General features: G+C 39.1%; 1 protein-coding gene across 1 annotated transcript; it reads right to left on the bottom strand.

Annotated features, from left to right (window-relative positions):
• Positions 1 to 640: 640 nt before the first annotated feature.
• On the bottom strand, positions 641 to 24,811 carry apoba (apolipoprotein Ba). Its single transcript, XM_035674665.1, has 28 exons — positions 24,728 to 24,811; positions 23,118 to 23,159; positions 22,401 to 22,513; positions 22,156 to 22,301; positions 21,010 to 21,157; positions 20,288 to 20,440; positions 18,887 to 19,011; positions 18,726 to 18,802; positions 18,180 to 18,636; positions 17,650 to 17,794; positions 17,402 to 17,548; positions 17,045 to 17,256; positions 15,911 to 16,118; positions 15,657 to 15,827; positions 15,323 to 15,526; positions 14,483 to 14,656; positions 14,183 to 14,388; positions 13,882 to 14,064; positions 13,529 to 13,659; positions 12,820 to 13,030; positions 12,522 to 12,694; positions 12,255 to 12,430; positions 11,390 to 11,511; positions 10,869 to 11,239; positions 3,083 to 10,657; positions 2,858 to 2,969; positions 2,155 to 2,341; positions 641 to 2,019 (listed from the first exon to the last, which is right to left on the bottom strand). Exons 1-28 carry the CDS (start codon positions 24,783 to 24,785, stop codon positions 835 to 837), a joined length of 13,212 nt encoding a protein of 4,403 aa, XP_035530558.1. The 5' UTR covers positions 24,786 to 24,811; the 3' UTR covers positions 641 to 834.
• Between the last annotated feature and the right edge of the window lie 100 nt (positions 24,812 to 24,911).

The following is a 24,911-nucleotide window of genomic DNA, read 5'->3' as shown; positions in this document are numbered from 1 at the left end:
GAATGAAACTAGAGATTGAGACCACATGTATTATAAGCAAACATACTTACAATAAAAGCACTGGTTCTTTGTTGGTTGTATGATATTATTAGGTTGTTACATTGTTAGATTATTAATATTGATGCATCGTTGTGAAAGTACAATATCACCTGAAATGTTGTTGCAAGAAGAACTAATTGCAAATTAGCTCAAAATAATTAAACAGTACTTAAGTAGTTTCTACCACTTCTATCATGTCAGTTGATATGTGTGTTTTAGTGGTGTATATTATATTGATTAAATTAAAAGAAATTAAATATTATATTTGAGTGTATATTACCAAACAAAGTCTGATCATATTGCATAAAGCACTTGCCACACAGCCTTGTTCATAACAGCCAATGAAGTAAAAACTAAATCTGTTCTGATATGTACAGTATATTGTTCAAAATCAGTGACTTTGAAATTACAAAATCTCATATATTTGAAATTATGTATCACTCAATGTCTCACCACTTTTTTAAGACAAGCTTTTTCCTTTGCTTATAACAACAATAGTTCTAGACATCAAAGATATCCAAAGGTTTCTGATCTCTTGATTTAATAAAGAAATGTTGAGACAGCATGACAAACACAAAAAATAGTATTCAGTACTGTTTAATTGAATACAATCTGACTTACATGCAAAACATTGGTGTATCATAATTTTAAAAATTGTCAAATTTAAAGAAATCTCATAAGAATAACTTGTATGTACTTTTAAAGACATTTTTAATGCCATCAAACTAAATTTTTTTCACAAAGACATATATTCGGTCAGTCATAATGAAAGCACTTCATCAAGAGAGGCATGATTCAGTGCGTATTTTGCTTTGGCCATTCGCTGAAAGACTTCCAAAGGAAGGGTAGAGAGATTTCTATGTCCATCTTTTTACTGCTCACTTTAATGTACGGTGCTGAATTCTGGGAAGTCGTTCTCATTAGGTCTACACTTTCATTAACTATTTTGTAGATATGAGACTGCAAAATACTGGTAAGACCCTTGATATCGTCATTTACACGCTCCACATTTAAAGCATTATAAGTCTCTTGAATCTTCAGTTTGGTGAGGTCTTTATACTCAGCCACAAATCTCTTTGCCTCCTCAAGATGTTGTTTTGAAGACTGCAAAATCTCTGCATGGATGGCATCAACTTGTGAAGCAATTTTCACATTTTCATCTTGTATGTAGGTGAGGGAATTCTCACCTTTTTCAGCAATCACCTGAGCGAGGTCATTAACTGACTTGTGAAGCAATTCAAACACCTTGCGCACAGTAAGTTTTAGCTGATCATAAATAAATCTTGTGGAAGCATTCAGATCATCCAAGAAGTTATTGCCATTAACAACAACATTAGTTCCAGGTATGGTGAACTTTGTTTCCCTGATGTATGTAGAAATCTTCTCCATTAGACTGACAAACCTTTGGATCGCCCTGTCAGTGGCTCTTGATACAGACCGACGGGCTCGCTGGATCATCTCCAGGCTCGACAGCTTCTCTTCAGATCCGGGCACCGTAAACTTTGTGTCACTCAAAAAATGTCTGACTGCATCTAGCAAGGCCTTAATCTTGTCTTCACTCCATTTCAAGACTTGCCTAACCTCACGAGCCAACCCGTCTATAACATTCTGCATTCTCATGGACATCAAGCTGTCAGAAACCTTTCTGTACATGTCTTTTCCTTGATCCACAACATGACTGATTGAATTCTGCAGTGTGTTAAAAGACATGGGAGCCTCATGATAGGCTCTCTCTATGACATTGGAAACTGTGTTTTTAAGCTTTATGCCGCCCCGGTTGAGATCAAAGCCAAAGTGGGCTGTGTGATACTTGTTAATGAACACAAGCACAGCATCGGTCATAGCAGGAATCCTGTCCTTGGTTCCTTCAATCAAATCATGGAAAAAGTCCCAATTCCAAGACGTCTGTAAGATCAACTTCTGAGCGTTTCGAAGTGTTGCTTTGGCAATGAAAACATCAGTATCCTTTTCAGGAGTAGACTGAAGTTGAGAGAAGAAATTTAGAGTAATAATAGTTAGAACAGTGTCAAGTTGCACTACATATAACATCAAGGTTTAAAAATTGTTTGCTTTTGACAAATACATGCAAATAAAAGAGCTTAAAGCGTGTCTTACCTGGTAGCGACTGAACAGTTTTCCATACAACTGTGTTGCAGACTTCCGCTGAAGATGCAATCCAAGGAAACCAGATGATGGGGAAGACATAGATGCAGTGATGCCATCTTTGCGGGAAGCGAAGCGAAAGATCACATCAAAAAATGTTCGGCTGGTGACATCAACATTAAGAGTGTGACGATATTCCCTAAAACAGAGAAACAGTTGTTAGTTCATGTGCATCTTTGATTGACCCATTAGTGAGAACTCAGCCTTTGGGTTAAAAAAACTTTCATTGACTCAGCCAGGGGTGTTTGGCGCTTTATCCTGAGAAAAAAAGTACAGTACATCCATCCGTCATCCTAATCAACCAAGGGCAGTCTTACGTACATTAGCTTGTAACAACACCAACAAGTCCTCCAAGGATCAGAGTAGCGCAAAAAGCTCTACTAACCTGAATGTCTTGGCCAATAACTTCAACCCTAAGCCAAAAGGTCTCTGGTCTCCCATTTAAACTTGTCATATCTTTATCTAATTATTCTGATTTTCTATCTCATAATATTGACTACCATGAGCATATATAGATATATCAACTTTTAATGTATTAATTTTTTAGTGGCAGACTTGACCTTCCATATATTAAATGAAGAAAATAAGAAGATAAATCCAGATTTCCAATATAATTACAAATTGAAGAAGCACACAATATACTGAACACACTCACCTCAGGTTTCGTGCCAAAATATGTTGCCAGTCGACGTCTACATCATTGTGAATCAATTTTCCCTTTGCATCTATATCGATTACTCCATTATCAAATCCAATGGTTGCACTGGCTGAGTGGAAATAAGCAAAATTAAATGTTATATTAAGATGCAATGTCATGGATATAGTAATTCACTAAATTGTCTTATCAAATAAAGCAATGTAGCGTGTGTGCCAGTCTTACCAGAGAAGTCGTATTCCAAAAAGATCATGGTAGAAACACAGAGGGAATTCAGTGAAGTTACAAGGTCAGAGTCCTTTTTCGACAGGTTGGCAATTGTTGACATATTATAAATAGGGGATATAACCTTCAGAGTTCCACTGAGGGCTCCAAAAGTTGGGATAAACACACTTAAAGGCAGATGTAGGAACATTTCAGGGATTTCAATTTTCTGCTCTGGGATGACAATGGTTGGGAGTTCAAAGTTTGAAATCTGGCTTGTGATTTCATTTAGGCTGATTGTGTGCTCTCCAATGGTAAAGGATGTTGGTAGTGTGAATGATGAGACTGTGATTTCATATTGTGGCATATTCAATGAAAGGAATGACATTTTCTCCCGTATATGCTCTGTTGTAACATCATAACTGGGCACTGACATTATTGGCAAGCCAGGCAGCATTATTTCAAAGGCTGTGGTTGTGATCACCTTAGGGATATTAAGATTCTTAGGATCAACTGTAAAGGGTTCCACGTGTAAGTTGGTAAATGGCACATCAAAGGCTGGAACTGAGATTACAGGGGGAAGTGTGAGATGATCAGGGACATCAAGGTTTTCAAATCGCATATCTATGTTCCTCAAGGACTGTGGAATTTCTTTTAACCAAGAAGGCACTGCAATGCTAAGCTCAGGGATGCTAATAATAGTGTTTTTAAATTGTTCAGATAGAATTGTATACTCCTGGCCATCCATTGTCTTTGTGTATACAATACTGGAAGAGATGTTAAGGAATTGTAAGTTGTCCATATTTGTGACCTGATCAAACTTGAGCACATCCCAGAGGGTTTTCTGATATACAGGAAGCTTAACTGACTTCAAGAATGCTAGGTGGCCTTCCACTGATCCAGTCAAGTCCATTCGTACTTCAGATTCATCATTGGACACAAGTAAATCACAAGCATGGATAAGAGATGCCAACTGTTCCTTAGCACTCCAGGTGAACGACTGCTTTGCTGAGCTGATGGCAAGGTTGATGTTCTGAATGAGTTCAGCATGACCCAAACTACTTGGCTGACTTGCATCAATGTTCAATGTAGTCGTGAAGGTTGTTAAAGGAACAAAATCTAGTTCTCCTTTAATAATGTGCTTTCCATTTGTGTTGAAAGATGCAATGTCGACATTGTTATTGCTTGTGTAGTCAACTGTTGCAAACAAACGCCGCAAGGTGACCTCGAGAGCCAAGTTCTTATTCAAGTCATACTGTAAGATGTTGCTGTTTGAGCTTCGTTTTTGTTTCTCTTGTTTGTCAATGTTTGAGTTTAAAGCAGTCTTGATTGTTGAACGCAGGCTATTGGCATTCAAGTAGAAACTCGCCTCATTTTCTATATCTCCAACAAAGTTATAACTGTCCATTATTGTTATGTCTGACTTTCCTTGGGTAGAGGTCTCCAGTGACAGATAGGTGTCCAGTGCTTCCAGTGCCCAGTTCATATCAAGGTTTCCCTTGCCTACAGACAGAATCAGAGGAATGTTAAAAATGTATTTTATTTTTTTCTTGGAAGCAACATTTGGTTTGCTCTTGGTATTTCCAGTGAGTTCCTGATTTAATTCTAGATTGAGGAAGGGTAGATTGATTTTTGCAGTGTTGGCTACAGAAGCTTCCATGCTCCTTTTGGTGAGACTAACAGCGCATTCATGGTTTGCTTCCACATTGTTATGCTCCAGGGACACTGTGGTGGCCAGTTTTATTCCTCTCTTTCTTGTCAAACTGGTGGTGCCATCAATTTTCCCATTGAAAATGTCAAACACAGATGTTGAGGAAGCGCCGAACCGAGCAACAATGTCAGACTGGTTGTAAAGGCCAGCATTAGCATTTAAGGTAATCACAGTGGATTTGAAGGAGAAGTCACAAGTTATGTTACCCATGGCTGGGATCGTAATGTTGTTCTGAATGACTGGTAGTGTGAAAGTGGGCAGCTTTATTTCACTTAACGTTTCTGGAAGATGGATGACAGGTAACTCCAAAGATGGTAGCACAAGGGTGTAGGATGGCACAGAGAAACCCAGTGCTGGAACCTTGAAGCTTGGTGTACTGACTTCCTTGGGAACAAAGTAGCTAAAGGCTGGCATCTCAGCCCTGAAAGCAGAAACCTCAATATTTAACATTGGAATTTTGTATCCAGGGACAGTGAAGATTCTAGGAGGCAGGCTAGAAGTGTCAATTTTGTGTTTAATATATTGTGACTTTGCTTGGTTGTATGAATCTTTTAGAAGTGCAACTACTTTGTCTCTACATTGTTCAAATTGAGCCTGGATGATGTTGGCATTAGCACTGATTACACTATAGATTGGCTCAAGGTATAATTCAAAGCTGTGCGCATCAGGGTTTTTGTAGTAATGAAGCTTCAGGTTCATATCAAAGGACTGTTGAGGAGTGGTAAGAAGGGTTTTGAATCTAGCATGTTCCCACAGAGAGAAGTCTCTGACCTCAGGGGATTTAATTTTGAGATAAGGTACTGTTATCTCTGGGATAGAGAGAGGAATAGTCAAAAAGTCCAGATTAGCCTCTCCATTTGCCGATGAGTGAAAGAAGATGTCCATTTCATTGTTTTCTGCTGTGAAGTTGTGATTGTACTTGTACTGGTTGAATCTTGCCAAAGCAAACCAACAAGCACGCTGCTTCTCAGAGTTTAGTTCAACACCATAATCCTGCTGGAGATCTACCTTACCAGTCAGTTTCAAGGGGAAGAAAATCTTTGAGTTTACTTTATTCTTTACATCGAGCACAATTTCAAATGGATGGATCATAAATTCCAGTGAGTTAGCCATGGATCCAGTCAGACTTCCAGTGAATTCAGCATCATGAGAGGCTGTCAATGCAATTTTCAAGTCCCCAATATGAGCCTCTCCATTTAAAACCACAACACTCTTCTTGACAGATGGACCTTCAGTTTCACATCTTGCTTCAACAGTGATATGGCTTAAGATCACTGATTCAGCAGTCAGTGTCTGCTTCGATTTCAAGGCCTTACAGTCTGTTTCTCCCACAAAAGTTAACTTGGCAGTACTAAAATTGATGTTGAATTCTACATTGCTTTTGTGCATACCCTCATCAGAATAGTCTTGAATGGACCACTTTCCATTACCTGTAGTTTCACTGGTCACAATAATTCGGCCAGATTCCACTGTGGCTGCTATATTTTGTTTCATTGATGCCTGACTTGAAGTTTCAATTAATGGGATGTCCAAGTTATGGTCATAGGTTGTGTCTATGGCTGCAGAGATTCCACTCTTCAATGTAAGTGCCATACTATTGACCAAGTCTGCTGTGTACATTTGGGTTGTAGCCTTGGTAGAAGTCTTAGCAGAAGCCTCAGCAGAGTTGCCAGTGAATGTCAAGGATCCTTCATGATCAATGGAGAAGGCCATATGAGTAGCTTTCACTGTTTCTGTGAATAGCAACTTCTTCATTCTAGGAGCTTCCACCTGTGCAGTGGCTTCAAAGGTATATTCAAGGGCCTCAATAGGTGATTTGGCATGAGAAGTAACAGTTGCTGTAAACTGTGGGTTTTTTGGTGTTGATGTTGAGTTCTCAATCTTCCCTGTAGTTACAAAGGTGTAGTGCGGGGAGTTCACTCTAAATTCACCATGGAGTTTGCCAAAAACTGGGATACAAATGTCACTGGGAACCTCAGGCAATTTGATCTCTGGAATTGGAAGCATTGTAATTTCAAAGTCATTCAGATTTAATTTGGGGATGCTGATGGCTGGAAACTTTATTTCTGAAAGAGTTATTTCTGGGAAGGTGAGATCTGGAAGTTCAGCTAGGTAGAGAACTTTTAGGTCACCAAAGATTTCCTCAGGATCAGGCGTTTGGATCTCAAATTCTTTGATGTCATCTATGATTGAAACTATTTTTGCTTTGATCTCATCAAAGTCTATGGTAAAGGGAGGAATTCTATAGGACTTGAGGATGGTAAACTCCGGGACTAAAATTTGGGCCGGGATGTTGATCTCCTGCAGTTTGTTCAGGTTGATTGTAAATGTTGGAATGACAAGATCAGTGAGGGGTACCATAAAAGTGGGAACTTCAATCTCAGCTCTTTTCAGTGCAGCCAAAATTCTGTCTACAGTTTGCTTCATCTGGCTGATGATCTCGATGTCCATCGCCACTTTTTTGATCTTCTCGATCAGTCGGTTAAACTGTGCAGAAATGTAGGCTACTATATTGCTATAGGACTCACTTGCTCTTTGGAGGTAAATGTACATTTCATCTCTGATATCCATGTAAAGGATTCTTTGTCTAATGTCGTCAAGGATATCCTTCACTTTCAACTTGATGTCATTGTAAAATGTAGTGTCAATCACATTTTTCAGTTTCTTTAGCGCGTCAGCCACCTTTGTGTTTTTGAGTCCGTCCAAGTAAGTGAAGATAGAATTTTGGATCTCTCTGAAAAATTCCCTAACTGCCTCAATTTTTTGCACAATCTCATATGTTTTGATCTGCTCATTGATATATCTTGTTAGTTCAGCAATCTTCTTGTTGGTCTCATCAACAAATGCACTGTAGTCAAATTCCTTCATTGACTTAAGCATTGAAGAAATGTGCTCATTAAGGTCATCAATGATTTTCTTAAAGTCAATAGCTTTGAGCTGGCTTGTCACTTTATGCAGAAGTTGCATAATTTTATCATAAACAAATTCAAAGTTGATAGATTTCAGACCATCTACCATTGCCTGCACAGTCTCATCAATTTTGAACTCTTTGATGAGAATCACTACCTGATCCATTAAATCTTTAAATTTATCATCAAGATCATATTTTAGAAGTTGATCCCTGATGTAAAAATACACTGTATTGAGTTTTTGGGGTATTTCATATTCATCAATCCAGTTGACAATTACATCATGCATAGATTCCATCACTTCTGCTATTTCTGAGGACGGGATTTTATATGATAGCCGCTCAACATACATAGCCAAATCAACTGAGAGAAGATAATTCTTTACATCTTGGAAAAATATGCTGATGTCAAAGTTCTCAATGACCTGTTTCATTTCAGACAGTTTGTCTTTGATTTTTTCTAAGATTAAATACTTGGAATCAAGCTCTCGCAGCCATGCAGCACTGCTTTCTGTGAGCTTCTCTAAATCAATCTGTCTGATGATGTCCTCGATGGCATCAAGCGCTTTGACAAGTGACTGCTTGATTTCATACTTCTTATCAAAGGCCCAAACCTGTTTTTCAATCTGTGAAAGTACATTTGTTATCTTGTCGGCAAGGTGTCCTCCCTTGACATAGTCTTTGACTGTTAGGATGAGGTCTCTAAATTTGGTGGCAATGTCCATCACTGTATTTTCCAAGTTATTCCTTAAGTTGTTCATTGCAACCTCCAAGTCATCCATTGTTACAGAAAACTCATTCATCACATAATCAAGTTTTGCTTTTACTTGATTAATTTTGTTCTCCAAGTCAATTTTTTCCATGAAGTCCCTCACTTGCATTGGTAGCTGATCTAACTTGGTTCTAAAGTTAATGATTAGCTGATTAATATCTAAATTGTCGATGTACTGTTGAAGTGATTCTAAGGCTTGTACAAGTGTGTTCTTGAGCTGCTTAAAAGCAGCAGGAAAGCTCTCAATGAATGGGATCTCAATGATATGACAGTCACTGTTCTTGTCATACTTAAGGACACCAGCCATACTGAATTCTTGTATTTCTGGTAGTGTTCTCTTGTATGTGTTGAATTTGCTGAAAATGTCTGTTAACATTACTCCTGAAAACTCAAATCCAATCTTCTCAGGATTATTGTAAGTACTGATGTCCTGGTTATAAGCATGGTTGTTCAGTTTAGATTTTACTTTCCACGTCAGAGATTGGTCACTTGGTGTCAGGAGACCATCAAATTTGTTGTCTAAATTAGTGGAAGATTCCCCACTTGGGAGCATATGTGTGGTTGACACCCGGCTGTCATGTGAGTAAGCAAGAGCTAGGGGCTCAGCTGTAACCAACAACTTGCTGTACAGCTGTCCGGTGTGCTTCCCGTCTAGATTAATTTCTCCATCACTATTTACAAGTCCATCAACAGTGAGGCTGAAAGGCAGTGCCATGGTGCGAATGGTGCTGTCAAAACGTAGAGGCTCAGAATTTATTCGTGCTTCGCAGTTTGACTTGAAGGAAAGTCCAGCAAACTCAAGTTCACAGTTGTGACTGAGCTGGGCGTCCATTACATTTCCAGACATGCTGTATTTCATTGTACCAGCCATATCATCATAGTTGAGTTCATAGGTATTTTTAATGTTGTGTTCTTCTCCATAATCTCCCTTCATAGTACCACTCAGATCCACTTTAATTGGCTCAAGCTTCATGTGGCCTTCATTGTGTAAACTGACATCATAAAACTTGAGGTCATTTGTCATATCAAATGACATAACAAATGGCTTCATATCAACCTTGGTGTCTTGCGTGTAATAAACATCTTCACAGATGACATTGTTAGTCTTGGAGTGGAGGGCCAGGGTCCACAGAGTGAGCCTCAGTGTGTGGCTATTTTCTGTATTCATCTGCTTCAATGTTCCCATGGTGTTGCTAGTGAAGGTCAGAGCCCTTCGGTTCAGTACAACATTCATGTTGTTTCTTGTGGTTGCGTCGTATGCATGGCCCTTGAGGACACCATACAAAGAGGCTTCCGCATCTGTGATTTTACCCTCAATGCTCAGCTCTCCTCTGCTCTCCTCAGCCATCGCTTTGGTCGTGGAGGACAGTGTTGCTCCATTGTTGTCTATAGCACCATTAAAGACATTCTCCACTGTGACAGGGCTGCACTGAATGCTGTTAGTTCCACTTGTGGTCAGACCATTTCTACCAACCATAACAGAAGCTTTGTGCAATCCACGATGACCAGTGTCAAAAATGAGGGAACCTTCAGAGTTTACCTCAAGTCCATTTGAATCCATGGATCCTGTTATAAGTGAGTATGCCCTATTTGTGTCATCATCAGCCTGTGACTCAATTCTGAGGATGGCCATATCACTGGACACACCAAGCTCAACTTTGTTATTGAAGGATTTATCCATGGCTGTTGCAACAGCATTGCACTTTAGGGTAAGTTGTGCATCTTTATACTTGAGCTCTGCCACATGCCTGAGGATGTCATTCTGGGCATTGGTTTTGGACACAATGTTTAACTCAGAATTTGCGTAGACTCCGTGGATTATGTTGTGAACTTGGATGAACGGTGAGTTGAATTGTAGGGTAGACTCTCCTCTTCCTTGTCTATCTAGTGGAAGGACGTTGTAGCTGTGGGTGTAGGAGGTATTGGTGTAGAATGAACCCATTTTAAGCAATCCATCCACGGTGCCATCTCCTGAGACTTCATTTGAATCTAGAGTGGAAGTTGACTGAGCAGAGTAGTAAAGAGAGGCTTGCAGACCTACTGGACTGGAGGCTTCAATCCTATAGTTAGCTCTTGCATGAACTTTGTTTGATACTCTGAACATTTCTGACACACTGAAGCTTGTACCAATGAGGCTGTGGCTGAAGGAACTATTCAGAAGGTACTTGAGATTATCGTCAGCTCTTCCTGACAACATCCCAGTTCCTTGAAACGGAAAGAAATAATACTATTATTAGTATTTGTGCTTTATGTCGAAACATTAGTTGCTACACCTCATTAGAAGTTCAATTTAACAAAAAAACACTACATTTTGACTTTAAAAATGGAGTCTTAAAAACTGTCATTCTCTGAGTGAAATATAACGAAACCCTTGCCATTATTCAACTATCAAGAATTTCTGTTTTAAGATGTTTACCTTCAAGTTTGTATGACAGTAGGTTGAACGGTGATTGGGCAATGGCCCTGTATTGTGCAATGTAACTGGGGGCATCAACAGTGTTGTTGCCCCCAGTGATGGAGCCTTCCCAGCTGTAGAAGTTGCTGTTGATCTTGGTGGAGGCTTCAGCCAGTCCAAGAAGAGGGACAGTGAAATCCAAAGAAGGCGGTATAGTAAATGAGGGTATTGGATAGTTTTTGCCAGGTATATACAGGCCTATCTGTGGTAAATCTATGAGAGGAATAGACAGAGCTGGAATGTTCAGTTCGTCTGTTTTTTTGCCTCCAAGTGGAAGAGGAAGTGAGATGGCCATCTTGTCCTTGTTGAACTGGTATCGGAACAAGCTGTCACTGTTGAGGTAAAAAAAAAAAAATGGTTTCAATTTTAAACTTTGTCTGTGAAAAATATCAGCAAACAAGTATGGTTGAACTGTTGATTTACAGTTTATGTGGAGCAATATTTGAAAGCAAACATTGTTAAACTCTATATTAAACACTTACGACTGCAGAAACAGTTTCTCTGGCAGGGCTGGCAAGGTGAGATCTGAGATGCTCCTCTTACTTCGGAGGTTTGCAAGGGCCGGGATTCTTGCTGTCAGTTTATCCAGCCATATATTACATGCCTTCAGGGTGACATAAAGATAACATTACATGTTACTTCAAACAAATATTGTAAAGCTCGAAAGCGTTCAGAGACTGCACACTTCTGCAAATGCTGCACAATCCTCTGAATTACTCAATGTACCAACAGAAAAGTAGGTAGCCCACACCTGGATCTGGGTTCGAAATACACATAGTGATAAAGAATCATGATGATTTTTGTAGAGTAAAAATGTGAATTTTGCTGTGTACAGGAGTTAGACTTACTGAGTTATGGTCATGTTCCTGTAGCACCACATACAGTCAAAATTCCATAGTTGATATGTGCACGTATCATCTAAATTTGGAAACAACTACACAATATTTTCAAGAATTATGGCAGTTTATGCCATAGGCTTTTTAAGGATCATGTCATGGAAAAAAATCTTGAATGAAAGGGTAACTGCTGTGGAAAAAAAATTATAAACCCTTATGTGGCTGCAGAGGGAGGTGCATTAAGTCTGATAAATAAAAAGTACATACATAACTCAAGTCATTTCACTTGAATGAGCATTGGTTGGGGCTGAAGACTTTAAGTTTAAAAATGAATAAATCTGGGATTGTGAAGATATGCTGCCAAACTGTTTTTTGTGCTAATGGGGTCTCTGAAGTTTGTTTGCCCCCGCCCTAAAATTTATTTTATGGATTCTCACATTATTATTGTTATAGTTATTGTTCTTGGTATGGATGGCCCTTAAGGTAATAATGTTGAATGTCAAAGCGTTACCTCAATTCCTTTAATAACAATGTGACGCAGTTTCATATCAGTCTTTGCAACTTTCTGGTCCAGGATATGATCGATGAGCTGTTGCAGCTCCCTGTGATGATCCTCTACATTTGGGATCAGTTTCTGGATTTCTGAATTCAGGTCCGATTTCAGTTCCAGTTGAACCTTGTCATCGTCTGTAGGGAGACAATCCAAATGCACACACAAATATACAAATGAGTGAATTTGCCGTTTATGTGGAAGAAGTGAGTGATGGCTGACAATTACCGTATTTGAGGGAAGCTTTCTGTTGGTAGGATGTCTCAGAGAGGTTGATGACTGTCTCTAAGTCCATGACCACATCTTCATCTTTCTTCAGGGTTGCAGTGACAGAGGCATCAGTTTTCAGAGAGGGAATGACTATCTGGAGTTGCAGCATGGCATCCTTCATCATGTCAAGTCTACATTTAAAACAAGGACATGTCGGTTAGTCAGAAATAGTGTCAAGAAAGCAGGCAGCACAGCTGAAACATCAGCGTTATCTATCATTAAGTAGGATTAAGGGTTTGTGTGTAGAACTATGCACCTTGTGCGTCCAACAAGCGTCAGCTGTGGGATGTTCCTGTTGGTGACATCAATGGTGATACCTCGCATCTTACTTTCTTTGGCATCACTGTCAGTTACAGCCAGCTTGATGCCTGCTTCCACATCATAGTTGGGAATGACAACCTCAGTGGTGAGAATGTTCTTGTTGCGGTTATATTTCAGAGACGCAGTGGCCTCTGTTGAATCATCACCTAGTAACAGCAGAAATTAAACCCATTGGTTAGTGTCAGTGTCTCCAGAAACAGTGGCAACTGGTGGCTTCAAGATACATTAAGACGTGTCCATATCAACATCCTAAGTAATATTATTACACATATATTACTTTACATCCATTGGCTACTTTCTTAAAATTTGCTATCTATTATATCTGCATAAGGTATGGTTATAAGATATTCCTTTAATAGTCCCACAATGGGGAAATTCCATGGTTAGGTAACTAATACCCTTGGTTAAGATTAGGAAAATATTGTAGTTACTATTAATAAAAACGTCATCATTCTCCACCCGAACCTCCACAACCTCACCACATAAAGTACAGCCTGAACTGGCTCTCAGCGTTGGATCTGATCTGGATCTAAATTGTGAGGTGTGGTATTGTCCAATATGGATGTATTTCCTAAACATACGGGGCTGGCCCATACACATTTAAAAGGGCACAAACACACAAAAATATTATCTTATAACAGTACCTTCTGCCTTCAGGGTTAGCTTCAGAGTCTCTACTTTATGACGACCCTTTTTACCCTCTTTCAGCGTTTCGTCAGTGATGGTGGCAGTGTACTCTGAAACTTCCCCTGTGGGCTGGATTTCAACCGCAAACCTGAGAAAACAACACAGGTTTCATTAAATCTGGCTCGCTGGCTCTTTAATCTGGTTAGTTCAAATAATAGAGTACTGCATTAGCAAATTAATTAAAATATTAACCCATTACAGTAACTATTTTAAAGCTATTAGCTATAGAAAGTACTTAATAAAAAAATGAAATCAAAAAGATTTCATCAATGGGTTTCAGGTTAGATTTGCTTATGTGTCTTCCTCCTACCTGGTTTCTCCAGTCAGGGGGTAATATGGGGCCTGGTCCAAGGAAGTAGCATTAGAGTAACGCACTATTGTGCAGAATTTCAGACCACTGAATAGAGGCTGGCAGTCAGTTGAGTCAGTCCGATCTTCCACCAGGGACGGCACTATTTTTGTTTGACCGGAGGAGATTGACAGCAGCTTGTTACTGTATTTCAAAAAGAGAGAGGAGAGTTATGAAGCAGCGAGAGAGATCAGCACAGTATGACACTGGCAACCCCTGTGTTGCAAAGTGTTTTGTGTAACATAAAGCAGGAGCCACTGACCTAACACTGAGCAACTGAGTGTTGGACTTAGGAGCAGGGATGGACAGTTTCATCTGGTTTCTGCTCATGGTGACCTTAGCTTTGAGGGAACTCTCGTGGTACATATTTGTGTGCATCTCAAGCCCAGCCTCCACGTAGTCTGGAATGTGCACACCCATTTGGGTGATGAATTCTAGCCCAACTGAAGGCATGAAGGACAAGTCACCCTGCAATGAGAAGAACACAGCAGCAATTCCAAGGGAACATACACATAATCATTTTATTTGACATGTAAACTAAGAATAAGAGAAGCTAACTTACCTTTACGTCAGCTTTGGAGTGAGTCAGACCTCCTTTGGCACCAGGTGCAAACACACCAGCCAGTGAGAACTTCAGAGGGAAGCCAGAGGCAGTGGGTAGAGAAAAGGCATTCTCCATGAAGATGTAGTGGGCAAAGACTTCATTTTCAGTGCTAGATGTCAATGCAAAAAAGGCCTGTTGGAGAGAAAATTAGGTTGTATAAATATATCACTTACAGTCGGAAATCTCTTTAAACCATGGCTACTGAAATCACGGAAATCCACTATCAAATTGTGGCATTTGTAAATGGCTATAAAATCCGGTCAAAATGAATACAAAAGATTGTCTAATCATTAACATTAATGTTAACTGCTTGATTTTAGCCAAGGTAGTGATGTTCTCTAGGGTCAGTTGTTCAGTCCATCACTTTGGTCGAGATGAGCATGTGGATGGATTGCTATGATATTTGTGTAGACATTTATGGTCTTCAGATGACTTTATGAAGCCTGTGACCATTCCCCAATTGACATCATCAGGTCACATTTGAGTTTGTTGAGTACTTTGGTTTTTGACCAAATGCCTGCTAAACTCATGCTACTAATTAGCCAATGTTAGCATTCAAGATGTTGATCGCAGTTCACATTACCTACATCAGAGAGCACCTACATTCAGCTCAAAACACCACTGTGCCTAAGTACAGCATCGCAGAGATCCTAGCATAGCTGCAGACTTTTAGTCCATTATATAACTTTTAAAAGTTTGTACTTTGGCAAAGCGCTGTGCCACTACCTTGACAGATGTAAAAATGTTTTTCTGTTTTTTTCTTTTGCAAAATTTATGTCACAAAACAACAGATCTGACCTTGACAGGCAGTATTCTGATGAAAACATGGTAGTACATGGACAGAGTCTCAACCATCTTTCTCATTTCGCTGGTCTTCATGTATCCTATTTCATTTCCCAGAAGTCGAAGATAGGCAATTGCTTCTGGGGCTGGAGAGAAACGCACGTCATCCATAAGCTTCTGGACATTGTTTGTGATATCTTTCAGAAGATCCTGTGGGACCTGGAGAGACATGACAAGAGCATGTTTTAGTTCCTAGCCATGTGCAAGTGCAATTTGGAGAGGCAGGGTTTTAGTCATGTGGTGGCATAAACAAGCAGATTTTGTATGATGTGTCCAACAATAATTTTACCTGTCTCTTCATTCTGTCTCTTTTGGGGGTAATCCTGTCCAAAACATCTCTAAGCATCTGGGCTTTATCACCTGCCCAGTACATAACTTTGGAGATGGAGTCTGGGAAGAAACCCTTTTCTCCAAAGAGAGCATCAATAGTTGGTTCAAATCCTGTTCCCTCAACACCAACCTTGAAGGGGGAGATTTTGAATTTTTAAAAATCTTTTAAAATTGAATTTGTGTGGATTAACAAATATGTTATGAAAAACGTACCTCAAAGATGTCATAGTTGTAGTCAAAAACCTTTAGTGTGGTCTCCAGCATCACTTCCTTAGGTAAGGTGTTTGTGGCATCAAAGATGATGTTGCTCTGTACTGAGCCCAAGGGAGAGTCTGTTTTGTAGTTTTGTGACATGCCATCAAATACCTTGTTTGTGGGTGATACCTGGTCTATCAAGGCCAACTCAATGTAGTCCCTGAGTCTTTAGTAAAGAGAATAAAGAAATGTTAGTATGATGACACAGTGCCAAAACATTAAACTACAAAACTATTTTCACTCTCAAATTGAAAAGAGGTTGTAGGAAAGGTTTTTGTCCTCTCATTTCCCATGACCCCTAATGTTTGAAACACATTGTCTTTACTCATTCTACATGCTAACCTTGACTCAATTTGATTCCCTAATAGTTAAGGTAAATATTATACTAAAGAGCATATTTCTGATTGATTTAATTGATTTTTGGCCACTTGGGGGGAGATGAAACCCACAACGCTAACATTTTATCAACTTATAAAATTGCTATGTCTAACTGATAAGCAAGATTCCCATGTCAAGCAGAAACATCACAACATTAGCATTATCTCTAATTATTTTTCACCTAATAAATGTAAGACCAATATTCACTCTACTTTTAGCTCTGTTTCAAATTCAAAAACATGTGACTCTTTAGCTGCTAGTTATTGGAATCTTTTCAACAGCTTCTCATCAGCTAGCTAGCCACTAGCTTTGTCTGTCTGTGGTTTGGTGGATAGCATACGATATTGCACTTGTATGTCATAATTGTCTATTATTTAAAAAAAAAAATACCTTTGAATGTACTAAGACAAGAAAGTAAAATTAACCTCTATTTGGGGACTATAAACTACTCATTTATTGCACAGCTAGCTGCGAGTTGTATTAATTTATTTCACCAGCTAGGTTAGCTGCTAGCTCTGTCTGTCTGCAGTTTGATGGGTAGCATGCAATATTATATTTATACGTCATCATTTTCTATAATTTTATCACAAAAGTATACATTTAAGTGTGCTAAGACAAGAAAGAAAAATGTACCTCTATTTGGCAACTAAACTACTTATTTATTGTACAGCTAAATAACTAGCTAATATTAGCTATTGCTGACAAATTACTCACTCATGCATTTGTGGCTTGTCTGAGTTACGGATGTTCTTCAGGTGGGACACCACAAAGCTCTTGAGCTGTTCGTCCCTCATGTTGTCCAAGTTGTTGACAATGTCTCTAACCAGGGCTTGGTCTGGGTTCTTCATCAGAATCAGGTAGGCTGCTACACGTTTTTCAACAGGGCTCTGAGCATCCTGGTACACCTCCAGGAGAACGTTTCTGACCTGTGGTCAACCAAACCATAAATTACTGCTTTGGCTGGTTGTTTGTGAATTTCTTAAAAAGTCAATTAAATCCTACAACATATGCTATCGTAATTAGCATCCTACAATAACACTGTGTAACAAATGTGTGTGTGAGTAATTGTACCTCATCATTAATATCCATCAACCTAAAGGCCTGTATAGCTGCCTTTTGGTTTGATAATGGAATGTCTGTTTTCTTAGCACACCGCAAGATAGAGGAAATCAGGCTGGGGCTGACAGCTTGGATGGCTTGACCCATGACACCAACAACCTGGAGATGAGAAAAAAAGTGTTAATTTGGGACAGCCAGATTCCCTGACTCATTACAGAATCCAGAAATACAGTAACTGATGCATGAATGAATATCAGTACCCTCAGTACGAGGAAGGACCTCTCTTCAGGGTCAGTGGGAAACTCAGACTCAGTATCAACGATTTCTCCTGAGCAGTCATTCAAGAGTGTTTCCATGAACTCTGACACATCTCTGACCACTGGAGTAACCTCTCCTTTATGGAACCTGTGGACCAGAGACAGAGAAGACATAACGAGATGCTCGGTTTTGGATTAACATTGTATTAAAAGTTATGTTTCCCTCCAGTGGTCACCTGTAGTAAGTAAGTTACCAATTGGCCAAAATAGGACATAAAAGTTTTTTTGTATAGTAATCTTTAAAAACAAAAATGTGTCTTAACTGTCAGTCTGTTTTTTTAGGTGGACCTATTATGTTAATTTTCATCTCTCTCTATATATATATATATTTGCTCATAGGAATTGCTTTTACATATATTTACCTCATTATTTGACACTAATATCAACATCCAACATTGTAACATATCCATGACATAAACTAAGGAAAAGCATAATAGGTACCCATTAAGGCCAAAAATACCTATTTTACTTACTTCTTGACTGTGTTGGCTAGAGCATACATGATAGCCTTGCTCTGTTTATACTGAGCCATGCTGAGCATATCTCGGACACGTGCGGCATCAGGGTTACCCTGCAGACTCAGCCCATAGACCAGAGCATCAACCTCTAGTGAGACCCCATCAATGGTCCATATTGTCTGGAGGATGGCGCTGGTGCACTCCGGGGTTCCACACTGGAACAGGGCCTGCCAGGTGAGCCATCCTGACACATCCAACATCTCAGTGACCGCCTGGCTCAGGGTTTCGTTCCTCAGAACACGCATGTTAGACACCAGCTTGTGGAAAAGGCTCGTCCTCTTTTGACCCTGATCTGTGCCTGCCAAAGCCACGAGGTCGCTCAGGATGCTCAGAACTGTGTCCTTTGTCTGGACTGGAGCTTTATCATCAGGGTCTTCAAAGTGGAGTGGCTTGCTCTGGCTGAGGTCCACATCTGTGTACACACATATTTAGCAGTGATTTTCCCAATAAGTGATGTAAACTACACATCAGGCACAGCAGACGCTTGACAAGATCACTCACCAAATACTCTGTTGTTAATCCTTTTGGAGCTTTGAAAGCTGAGCTCCTGGGTCACCACCGATGATATTCCATTGTCCCTGCAGGGCACATCAGAAGGTGATGCAAAAGGCATGACAGTGCACTACACACAGACAGAAATGTGCACTCAGATGCTGACTTACTCATGGGAGAAGGGCAAGTAGATGTGTTTTTCTGTGCACATGGCTGTCGTGATGTGCTTTCCCTTGTTATCAAACTGGTAGTTGCAGTCTTGAGTGCTTGTGATCAGCTTTGACATGGGTTTATGCTGGAAACAAAAATGAAATGTTCATTTTATTTAAATGTTTATTTATACAGAAATTATAGACTGAAATAGGAAAATATTTTGAAATAATGTAGACTGTACATTTCATATACAATGATTGGCCAGACAGGCAGAGCCAGTTATTTTCTATTTCCCATTGTCTCTTAATGCAACATCAGTGGGGTTTCTATCTTAGTGTAACAGCAGTGTAATAGTTGACTGACTAACCTTATTGCCACTATGCTGTTAGGAACTTGCCTTAGTGAAGGACCGACAGAACTTGAACATAGTAATATATGAATCAAACAAAATACACAAAATATCATAAACAGAAAAGCTTAAAACTAAAGCAGAAGAAAGTCAAATGACCTTAAAATATTAAAATGCAGAAAATACCACAAATAATTTAAAAGAAAACCACAACCTTAAAACCAAATATACCATAACATGCTAAGGGTTACCATTCAAGAGGCAAACAGCCTCTATATACAACAGAGGTGTCTATACCTCCATACAGAGGACATCTCTTCAAAGAGGATAATCAATAATCCCTAACAATGTTCACTTTATAAACTGAAGAGAGGAATTCAGTGTAGAGTAAACAGTAATTCTAATGCTCTGGTTCTCAAACTGTGGTACAAGTATGATGGGTGGTACACAAGTTCCCTCTAGTGGTATGCGGAGGAATCTCAGCTTTTTCTTTAATGACAAACATTAATTTAAAAACATAATATGAACAAAGAACTTCCAAATTTGGAATGACAATAAACTGAGATTGCTTAAATGTCATTTTAAATATGTTTTTTCTTTCCTGTAATATTTTTGTTATATCAGCCTTCCACATAACCACTGCCCTAATGCATTTGTTTCAGTAGTAGTCACGCTTCCAAAATAAACTGATAAAGAGAGTCAACACACTTTGACAGCTGGACCTAAAACAACTGGACCACAGCACCCATTGAAATCTTCTGACCTTCAACGGGAAGTATAATCACACTAAGATTTTGTAAACATTGCTTTCCCATTTAAGGTTTGCAGAGATTATAGTGTCAAGAACTGAACTCTTGTACTTTCAAATGGTTCCCTGGCACTTTCAAGAGGTTGTTTCCCATCTTTCTTTCTACTGAAGACTATGATTATTATATTATAACCTAACCCTAACCCATCCCCCACTTTGTCTTGGAATTCTTCAGGCAAAGGCCCCTTCATCCCACAATCACATGGTATTAGGCAGGATTTATCTAGTCAGAGGCTACAGAGGTAGGCAATAATGTCTCACTAGTTTTTGCAGCAGGGCCAGGGGGCTGTTGGCCAGTTCCCTGCTGTTGAACTGGTCGCACAGGGACAGATCTCTGGACAGTGTCACATCTGTGGCGATATCCTTCCTAACATTCTCCTTGTAGTCTGTTAAACACTGGCCGTGCACTGTGCTCTGAAAAAGAAAAGAAAAAAACAGTGTGCATTGTGCATTCACTTCTGCTTTAACTTCTCACAGGCAATCACATTTACATCTAATATAATCCATCTTCATCTACCAATCCTCCAGTTGTGCCTTTCTGGTTCATTATAAAGGGGTGGAAGTAACATTTTGTTTTTATGAAAACTGCTATACAAATACAGTCTGATTGATTAAAGAGTTACACCATTATGGGTTAAGGTTAGCATTATCATACCTCACTACAGGTTAAAAAAAGAAAAAAAACATATTTTACTTTTATCTACATGTTTTATTTTAGTAAAACTTATTTACAGTGAGTACCGCTACTTAAATAAGTAAATACGAATAAATATTCTCTTATTTTCTTGTTGCTGTGACAAGTGAATTTCCCATTGTGGGATTAATAAATTACATTATCTATCATCTATCTATCTATCTTATCTATTCTAGTCTTATCTGATCTATTCTATCTACTAATCATCATCTATCTATCTATCGTTATCTATGTATCATCTATTATTTATTTTGGCCAAAGCCACTTTGGGTTGTGGGATGATACTAACCATGAGGCTGTTCTGATCTTCATCCATGACAGGCACCATGAGTGCTGAAATGATTCCTCTCTTGATGTTGAGGATGTTGACCGGCTCGTCCGTCTCGGGGTAAAGCTGGACACTGGTGACTTCCTCCACAGTGAACTTCAGAGGGTTCCTGGATGAAGAAAAAAACTATCACTTATAGTAATAGACTGAAGGTGAAATTGCAGATTGTAATCAGTGGTTGCAATTGGAGGACTATTTCTTAGCTGGGAGGAGCATTTTGTTCCCCTGGACAGAGCCAGTCTAGCTGTTTCCCCATTTCCAGACTTTGGAACAGCAACCTACCCTATAGGGCCTCAGACTGAGGTTAAACTTGTGCAGAGTTTAAAGGTATAGTGTGTAACATTGAGGAAGATCTATTGTCAGAAATGGAATATAATATTAGTCTTCATTAGTGTATAATCACCTGAAAATAAGAATTGTTTTGTTACAGTGGTTACAATGAGATTTTTTTATGGCCATCCATGTCCACCATGTTGAACCACTAAGTTTGTACAGTAACCCAGAATGGACAAACCAAACGGGGTCTTTTGCAACTACTATAGTTTCACTATGCTAAGTGCTTGGAAGGCTCCAACTTTACCACTAGATGCCACTAAATCCTACACACTAGTCCTTTAAAGGAAGTCTGACACTTTTGAGAATACGCTTATTCACTTTCTTATAGGGACTTGGATGATACAATAGTTACCATACTCATGTCCACTCAACAATGAGGCTTGAGCCAGCTGCTAGTTAGCTTAGCTTAGCATAAAAACTGGAAATGGGGGGGAAACAGCTAGCTTGGTTGTCTAAAGATAATAATAATAATCTTGTTTGTTTAATCCATACAAATATCATTACAAACAATTTGTTAGTTATGTGTGGGACTATTTCTTGTCCTGGGTGCAGGGGGATTCCTGGAGTCCCCATTGGTTACCTGGCAAATTAACAGTGAGAACATGAAGTTTTAGAGGTGCGGGTGAGAGTATTTTGTTACCTTTGGACAGAGTTAGCTGTTTCCAGACTTTGGAACAGCTAATAGCAATCTGCTCATAGGGCCTCAGGCTCAGATTAAACTGACAAAAGAGATTTGTTATTGCATGTGGTTTGTGAATGTTTTGCACTGACTTTTCCATAGCCACCTGGAAGGCCTCAGAGCCGGGGGCCTGCCTGTAGACTGGCTCGCCCTGCGGATCAATGACCGACACCTCGCTGAGAGCGCACTCCCTGGTGTGCATGATGAATCTGCACGTCTGAGGGACTTCGATCTCGAGCTAAAAGGTATGTGACAGCAGACATGGTTGGGGGGACCTCAGATAAGAACATTCTGTTATCAAGTGAACTGAAAGTGGGACACATGAACGGTCATGTACCTGACAGGAGACTTTAGGGCCGTTCCTCAGGTTGGCAGTGCCCACCACACCATTTCTGCTCTCTGTGGTGTACTGGTACACATATTTCTTATAGGCCTTGAATCTGGATGCCACTGCAAGAAGATAATGGTATCATAGGGTTATAGTGATTCCTTTATGTCCACAGCTCTGATCAAATAATTTCATGTTCCTAAATTAAACCTATAGGATCGTTCTGTTCCTCCTGTATTATAAGTTCGCAGTCAAGGTTCCACATCATCACTTGGCAGCAGACCCTTGGACCTAGCCAGCAGCTAAATGTTCCCAAAACAGTGAACAACAGCTATTGTACTGGATCAGCATGGAACAAGAGTCCATCAGCTCCTGCTGCTATCTCCAGAAAACAGGTCATGTGTTAGCACAGCCACCATCGATCTGTTAGCAGGTCAATGTGTCTGTTTGCAACAATACCACCCCTCTATCTACCCTATGCACATACACACTCAGCTCTTTCCAGGTGCATACACTGTTGAGCCCCTCACAGGAACTGACAAAGTCCAGAGTTTGGAATCACATCAGTTTGTGTAAAGTGTTTTGCATCATTCTTTTTTTAACCCAAATAGTACTAATGAAAACAACCCATTTACGATCTCTAGAAAATGATTTTGGAGGTTGCATGGTTTTGTTGATTAAGTAACATTTAATGTGAATGTAAGTGATGAGTACATGGCAACTTACACAGACATGTTTGAGTTTGTTCATTATTGTCATTGGCGTTTTCTGAAAAACAAAACAGAGTGAGGGATCATAGGTTAATAGACATTATTGATTAGAATTTCAAGCGGAAAAAAGAATATCTAATTCTGTTGAGTTTCTTTTGGGTTATTTCCAGCAGCTGTAGCAAGGAAAAACACACACAGCAAAATTACATTACTGCTATTTTACAAGCTTGGGGCTAGGCATTTATTCAAACTCACAATGAGTGACTGCTTACAAGCATGTAATATATACAATAAATTCATCATTGTTTTATTTAAATCCCTGTAAAAGACATTGAGGGAACCCTCATTTACTGTGGTGCTGAGGTGCAAACATAAAATAAGAGCAGACACGCTAAAAACATCAGAGAAGCTAGGAGGTAGCATTAAAGAAGAATACATGGCTAGAATAAGAGAGATAAGATAACAACAGAACAATAAATAGCAAATAAAGGGTTTGCACCATAGCTTTATAATTAAATAAATAAATACAAGTGTTGTTGTTCCTAGTTGACAGAGCTGGCAAGCCAGTTTTTTGGTGTGTCCTTAGTAAACTACTACAGTAATAAATTCTAATGCAGAATGATATACTGCATAAAAAGGTTTGAGAGAACTGGCTTTCTGCCCATAAATAACATCCCTGTAATCCAATAGAGAGAGAAAAACTACTTTCTGTGTATATATATGCCTTAAAAACCAAGCTTCCTTAATAATATAGTGTTTGGTAGATGTTAATTAAGTACCATGTGACTTAAAATTAGAGCACAGTCTCAATTTTACATTTTTTATGAGAGCAAGATACACAGCAGAATTGGTGTGTTGGGGTGACTTTTTTTTGCTGTTCTTCCTCTTTTATTTTTCTCTTACTGATTGAATGCCAATTAATACTTTAAAAACACATACACTGAATTTATGAATGTTGAACTGCTGGTTAATAAAAACACGTTCATCAAATATCTGTACATGTTTACACACTATGTCTGTTTTTTTAACCAGGACTATGTACTATACTGTATGTAAGGACAGTAGTAAACATTAAGATTAAAGACTACCTGAAAGCAATGCCGTGGTACTTACAAAATTACAACTGAAATAAAAAAGAACTACAGGAAATGTCTTTCAGTTCTCTAGATGCAGAACTAGGATGTGTGTGAATGACTGTGAGTAAATGTGTTTGCACTGTAATACCTATTCTGAACCTCTTAAATCATTCCCCTGAAAAATACCCCCCTTATAATATTTTAAAAAAAAAATAGTCATGAAACTAATAAAAACTAAACTAATACTAAAGATTTCTAAAAGTTAAATTGAAATAAGCAAGCCATCTCTGGAAACAAATTAAACTGAATAGAAAACAGAAATGAAAAACAAAATACAAATACAAACTTATAAAATATACCAAACTAAAATAACTCTGTCACAGGGTCAGAGCTTACTGTGGCATTTGAATCAAACATTCTTAAGGTTATTAGTAAAACCTGTACTTTAAATCAAAGTGTCTGCTGAGAGACAGGCCTGTATACAGCGGCTTCCTCACAACATCATTTATTAAAAAGCATTTAAGGTGGCGTACAACAGACCCCTACTTACGAGCCAACGTGTAGCTGCTCAGCAGCAGTAACAGACACAGCTTGCTGTAACCCATCATGGGTTAAAGAAAAGGGTTTCCTTTTGTGTTCCGCCCTCTCAGTCTTGACTAATACAGCAAGACCTCTACCTAGATCTTTTATAAAGTCCCTCTTCCCTGTCCCCCTAAAACCCAGCCCCGCAGAGT

Source organism: Morone saxatilis, unplaced genomic scaffold (assembly GCF_004916995.1).
Source record: "Morone saxatilis isolate NCDOM2014 unplaced genomic scaffold, NCSU_SB_2.0 Contig3, whole genome shotgun sequence".
Lineage (NCBI taxonomy): Eukaryota > Metazoa > Chordata > Actinopteri > Moronidae > Morone > Morone saxatilis.
The sequence above is the reverse complement of the archived record's forward strand: the minus strand, read 5'-3'. Positions and strand labels throughout refer to the sequence as shown.